At 40.5% G+C, this 7203-nt stretch overlaps 1 protein-coding gene across 1 annotated transcript in view; it reads right to left on the bottom strand.

Annotated features, from left to right (window-relative positions):
• The window catches only part of LOC106818207 (guanine nucleotide-binding protein G(q) subunit alpha), a 29691-nt gene extending 23186 nt beyond the window's left edge, over nt 1-6505 (bottom strand). Inside the window, exons 1-2 of the mRNA XM_014822934.1 lie at nt 6317-6505; nt 4211-4395 (exon numbers count right to left, since the gene is read on the bottom strand). Coding sequence (XP_014678420.1) covers nt 4211-4395; nt 6317-6434 — 303 coding nt within the window. The 5' untranslated portion in view covers nt 6435-6505. The remainder of the gene's footprint in view (nt 1-4210; nt 4396-6316) is intronic.
• Between the last annotated feature and the right edge of the window lie 698 nt (nt 6506-7203).

Here is a 7203-nt window from a genome sequence, read left to right as displayed (position 1 = left end):
TCTCTCTCTCTCTACTCTCTCTCTCTCTCTCTCTCTCTCTCTCTCTCTCTCTCTCTCTCTCTCTCTCTCTCTCTCTCTCTCTCTCTCTCTCTCTATCTCTCTGTGTCACACGCGCCCCTATCTCTTTCTCTCTTGTCCTCGCATCTTCCTTCCCTTCCCTATCCGCCCACTACCCTTAGTACCATAGGCATCCCCTGTGCCTTTTTTTCTCATCTAGTCCTTACCCCGTCCGTTCGCGTTAGCACACATGATCAATAAGGTGTGCAGTGGCCATTTATCCATTGGTCACTAAAGAATCATTTTAGTGGCTTAAGTTTCGGCTCGAACGTTAACCCCCTCCACTTTAACCCCGTGGTAACACATCTGCACCTATGCTTGCGTACTATAGCTGATCAGCATCACACAGTACAGTAATACATCCACATAATAATATGACGTAAGAACGTCAGACAGTTCCAACCATGTGTCCATACTATCATGTACAGAACAAAATTAATTGCACTAATTACTGCACACTCTACTCACATCTTAACAAAACCTACATCCTTACCTTACCTATATACACACCGAGTCGACACCTGCTTACAATAATACATATAAGAACTAACTATTGCAACCATCCATTTTAATATCCGAACTAAATATTATCAAAACTAGTGGTGTGGTTAACCACGGTTAACCGAAAACCGCGGTTTTTGCGCCACCATTCGGATATTCGAACCGTCGTTCCGTTTTCGGCTCGGTTTCGGTTCCACATTTTATATATACCCGATATATACGCTTTTGAGATACGCGCACTGCGATTGGCTGGTGACTGGTCGTAAACTCTCGGCCAATCAGCGAGCAGATAACATTGATAGACCACTTGCTACATGCCACGAGAAGATCAACGCGTTCATTTTGTCTGCAAAAATGACAACTTATGTTGATCCGCCGGCCTCCTACAGATCTATGGTATGGAAGCATTTCGCATTTCCAACAATCGGAGGAATATTTGAATTTCCTGTACAAAGGTTTTGTTGAATTTGCCTTAACATTTGGGTATTGTATATTAAAGGTTTGTTGTTCAAAGAATTTTAGTGACATTATTATTTAATATTTATAAACCAGTCTGATTTTTAAATTTGCACTTCTGTTTTGTGTTATAAGATTTGTAATTGATCGCAAATATTCGAACCGAAAATAACCGAACCGAAATGTGAAAACCGAAAAACCGAACCGAACCGTGAAGTTGTGATTCGTTGCACCCCTAATCAAAACTACTATATATATTACTGTTATTGTATTAACCTCAGAGACCAAATCTTGCATCGTAGCAACGAAAACCACACCCGTAGTGGAAACTCTACTGTACATTGCTATTCCTCCCTAGGAAAACCTCACCCTCACTAATTACTGCACAGTATATATATAGTAAGCAGGCCGAAGGAAGAAGGAAGCCATCCTGGTATTGGCGTGCAGCTGACCATCACATTCCACCGACTTACTGTATGTACACCGTCGTGTCGAAACTAGCCAGTGTTACCCGAAGTCACAGCGCCAGCCCCACCTGCATTAAACCTGCCTACGTGTGAGCAAAACTGCACCCGTGTGTGCCGGTAGACATAACAACATACACTAACCGAAACGAGACTGCATCTGCTGTACAAAATGCGCCCATCTACAAAATTACCTGAACGAAATGACGGCTAACACTCCATTAGGAGTGTTCCCAACTTTGATATCATTAATGATTAATGATTGATAATCCTAACCCTAACCCTAACCCTAACCTAAATGACATTAAACCACAAACTAATATATGAGTCATAATAACATGACCATATATATATATGTTATTATGACCATTAATGACATTAAAGTTGGGAACACTCCTAATGGAGTATCACCCGAAATGACTTCGCCGGTTACCTGCCACCCACTGCTCTATGCCACACCAAAGAACTAACTCGCGTACCCATGGAAGAATTTTAAATTTGCAAAAAATCCAAGTTCTTCTGTAACATATAATGAAGCACCGCCAACCTGCCAAAACTTTCCATGATATAGTGCTTATTGTACAGAAGCAGCCTGCTACCAGCAATCTATTCTGATCATGGTTCTAAGACTGTCAATCCAGAATGCAACTGCAATCAATTCGTAGTAATGAATTGCACGGGGATTAATTCACCTGATATTTGATTATGTAGCGATAAATTCATTGATAAAAAAACCGTCGAGGGACGAATCCCCATTGTCCACAGAAAACACCTAATGGGAACAAATTGTCATGGTATGAAATCCTCCGATAAAGAACAGTATGGGGTCAAATGAAGAAAACCTACAAACATGGAGCAGAGATGCATACAGTAACGCCCCCCATGTGTCTTAGTATGCATCAGTGGGAAGCCAGTGACGTTATTTCACATGAGCCCATCCTTAATGAAATCAAGAGCTCATAATAGAGAAGAGTATGACACCGTTTTAACAGCGTTTTGCACAGTTTTCAACTTGTAAATATTCTATCAATATGTGAATAAATATATTCAAACTTTACCTTGTTTTCGTCTATGATTCTCCCTTAATCATATGACACCACCAATTTACCTGAAAATCGTATGTGTTCTTCAAAAAAGTTCTTTGAATACGACACGGTTTCACACAGTTTTCCCAAAGGTTCGCATGTATTCGGCGCATGTTGATATGCAGCAGCAGCACCATGTTGTAACTACGGGACGCTGGGGGCTGTTGGGGATATTAGGTAAGCACAGTAACAGCACTTGTTTCGCTTCCTTATCATCAGGAACACGATGGCAACAAGGCTAAAATCAGCTGCTAGCTCGCCGTGAGCACACATTTATTTCTAACATGCTGGAAATGCTACACGCTGAATACAATTCGATGCTTAATTTCCCCACCAGCCCCCAGCGTTCCGTCATAGACAACAGAACACTAATCCGAAAATAAACTTGTGCCGAATACATGCGAACATTTGGAAAAACTGTGTGAAACCGTGTCGTATTCAAAGAACTTTTTTGAAGAACACATACGATTTTCAGGTAAATTGGTGGTGTCTTATGATTAAAGGAGAATCATAGACGAAAACAATGCAAAGTTTGAATATATTTATTCACATATTGATAGAATATTTACAAGTTGAAAACTATGCAAAACGCTGTTAAAACGCTCATACTCTTCTCTATTATGAGCTCTTGATGAAATGCATATATAGCAAATACCACCCCGAGAGTTCCCTATTGTCCTATTGATTAAAGCTGCCGCAACCCTTACTCGTGCAAATCCAATTCGGCAGCCATTATATATACAGTCCGACCTCCTTTATCCGGCCACGTCGGGACCGGTACTTATCCGGATATATGGGATTTGGCCGAATATGAGAGTTATGCTCAAACACAGCATTTCTATGCAGTTCAGTAGAGTTTATGCATGTGATAATGTATTTACCCGTTGCTATGATTATTTGTAACAAACTGTCGTGTTTTATGGTTTATATGAAATGGAAATAAAATTAAATGAAACAGAAATTTTACCGGAGGCATAGCGAACACGAGCGGACAACACACACACACACGCAAACACACGTACGGTTGGTACATCGCGCGAGTTTTGAGCGAGATTTTTAGGTGGAAATGAATGAAAAACAGAGAACATACACTGCGAGATCGCGGCCGGTTAATAGAGATTTCCGGATAACGGATGGCCGGATAAAGGAGGTCGGACTGTATATATATATACATCTTAGACTCCCGATCACACTATATGACACAAAAGAGCGTCCCATCGCTACATATACCTGACTAGCTAAGCCTGCTTCTTTACGCCAACACTAACAACACATTCCGACTAAACTTGTCATTCACATCACATGGAAGAGCAAACTTCAATGTACACTCATAAATCTACATAGGGGTAGTCAGTAGTCACTGCACTACACACAGACAAACACACACACGGCTCGTGCACCAGGCCCATCGTGTATGTGCATACGTATTTTTGTTACTCTCTGATACGCCCCCGCAGGGCAGGTCAGTGTTTACATATATCTGGGCAGACAACGCTGGATCACAAGCGCCACACATGCCCTGCAACTGCATGAGACCTGCTCAAGGTACTGTATGTGACACCACTACAGCTGTCGCTATCCTACCACCTATCTCCGATACAAACACAGCGGCGGAGAGAAATCCGCTTAGAAACTCTCGATACATACCTCGTTGGAAGGATCGTGATAAGGAATTCTGAGTGTTTCCATTGCACGTATCATAGACTGCATGGCCATGAAGATGTTTTGGTAGACGAGTCGCGTAAAGCCGCGCTTGTCCTCATCTGAGTAGCCCGAGCCGTGGATAATTCGCATCTGTTTGATGAAAGTGCTCTTCCCACTTTCTCCCGTTCCTGTGCACAAGGAGAAATATTCAGCATATTTTATCGCACGTGAGAGGACGTACTTAGCAACAAGTCTTGCTTTCCCGCTCTGCAAACTGTTCAAAGTGACTAAAAATCAGTAACCACCACTAACAGAAGCATCTATCCAAGCAAAACACTGTGAACACTTATACACAACTTGATACCTTAAACACTGCAGACAATCACAGCAAGTAAGTTTGACATATATTATACAAGCCTGTTCTAACCTAGTACTTCTGTGAATCTGACAGCAATAGTTCTATGGAATTCTAAAATTTAATATATAATAAAATGCTTTTTGTTAAGCCATCTGGCACTCGTACACCTGTATTCAAAGGAATGATCATTGATATCGTGAATATGAATGCCTTACAATCACTGCAGTCATTACTATGAATTTTTAATGGGAAATAATAAACCGTTCATTCATCTTTTTAGAAGCCTTTTTATCGCTTGCAGTATTAACCTCCACACGAAAATCACAAATGATCTTTCTTGCGATGCTGACAAATGCATATGATGCATTAAACTTACTCACATCTCATAATGTAAATGTACATATTTACTCACGTAAATAGTTAAATACGCATGATTAGATTTCACTTCCACAAGTTACTAACATAACCAATCTTGCAACTTTTCACAGTAGTCAAGTAAATCCTGGAAAGTTATGGTGTATTGATAGAGCACAATATCTAAACATAGCAGGAGTATACACAGATTTGCACAGGGATTAACCAAGCACATGTACAATCACACCTCTAGATAAAAATCCACTGGTCATACCTACAGATGCGCATTATGAGTATTATGTACTAATGTGCCCTAGAAACTCATACTAATATCTGTCCACCTTTGACCAGATCAATCATATAGGACAGATGTAATGCTATCACACCACATCACTCTTTCAAATGACCCATTTCTGTCTTTATTTCCTTAGCGCAGTATAGTGGAGTGCATAATTACCATCTATTAATGTCACACACTCGATTAGACATGTGCAAATACAATCAATATGCAAAATAGTCCATGTAACACCATAGGTTATGTCTTACTTTTGCCATGCATAAAGTGTTATAATCTAGAACGTGGATATTCGTCCGAGCATCGGACACCTGTTCGTATGCGCTATTCGTCCGAGCAGTTGTTGCGCATGCGCTGTTCATGTTGTATTACATAAATATAATATAATGCTAGTCTAGGCAGTCGCCTACTCCCCTAGCCCCAACCCCCACCCCAACCCCATCGTATAATCTATATATATATCAGTGTGAAAATGTAATTTACTTGAATTAATTATGAAATATTATGTCTCATTTATTCAATTGGATATTTACTGCAAACTTGCAGTACAGAAACAATTTTCCAAGTAAGGGCATTTAACTTTGCAATTTTAACCATTTGTGCTGTAGTGTGGTAGATCTCACGAGAGCAACATGGGTTATGGGTGTGACCACAAAACTATAACTCCATAATAGAAAGGGAAACGTTGAGAGAAAATACTGCAAAAACAACGAGGTATGACATCTAATCTAATTTCTACAAATCACGAGATTTTTAGACAGCATAATTGGTACAAGATGGAAGGCACGATGTAGACCGTGTATGTACTGTCTGTAGTGTATGAGTGAAGACAGGAGAATTTCTACATGTTAGTATTGTTACACTGAGATCATCACAGATTACAACGTGTACTTAGCATAAATTAACAAGGATTCTATGAGCCGTCAATAGCATCTGTATATTCTTCGCTCGACAAGGTGCAGCAGCTAGTCGGCTCTTGCAAGATGAAGTGAGCTTAGCGAGACAAAATTTTCCATTCCACTGCCACTGTCACGTAAACGTTGCACGAATTAACAGACATTGGATGCAGCCATAGCTTCCGAATTTGCTTTGAAATACATACCTAATAATAACAGTTTTAGTTCTCTTCTAGCATCTTTTTTGGCTTGTCGCAACTGTTTCTCTATTTCTTGATTTATTCGCTTTTGCTCCTTGGCCTCTTCTGATAGGCAGCACGCCATATTGGATGGCTGGTTGCCTTCGACAGGCTAAACAGTCCCAAGTACTGGCGGCTCTTTCGACCTGCTTCTCGACTCCACGGTCCTTGTTCTGCACTAGATAGAAACCGACGACATTGAGAAGTTGAACGCAGTCCAAACTTTAGTATTTGTAAGCTCTGTCGGTGGAAATTTAGGTCTTTTTAACCAGACTTCTGCACTCTTTTGGCTGGGTGTGGATCCCGTGGCACAGACAAAACTATGATCCGTATAATTTCGGTTTACTCGGCGCCTGCGCAGAACGGTGAGATTTTTTAATTTTGTTTCTATTAACATCACCGGTACCCAACTGTGTAGCATAAACATATAATATATTCTTTGCTAACGATAAAGGCTGAATAAATGTAATTCATAGTACAAATAGCTACAAGGAATGGTTCCATTTGCCGTGGATCGACCTAGCCTTTCTAGCGACGGGGAAACACTATTTGTTGTAACACCATTTCCTTCCCATTATGGGATAGAAATCCAAAGCGAGGCTCCGCATAATAATTAGCCGGCTGTGTGACGTCACGCAAGTTTCATATCAATCATGTCAATGTACGTACAAGCACCTGCACACCGTATGAGCAACAACACTGGGATAAAAAAAAAGTTATCAAAGTGCATACTATAATATAATCATTAGATGTCTTTCAACACCTGAACCAGTGAGGAGTCCGTACAGGAATTATAAAAGCGATAAAGCCATTCGTGATTGAGAGTGCATGGGTTTGGCATCTTGAAATAAAAT

This window comes from Priapulus caudatus, unplaced genomic scaffold (genome assembly GCF_000485595.1).
Source record: "Priapulus caudatus unplaced genomic scaffold, Priapulus_caudatus-5.0.1 Scaffold36, whole genome shotgun sequence".
NCBI lineage: Eukaryota > Metazoa > Priapulida > Priapulimorpha > Priapulimorphida > Priapulidae > Priapulus > Priapulus caudatus.
This window is presented reverse-complemented; position numbering and strand designations above follow the sequence as displayed.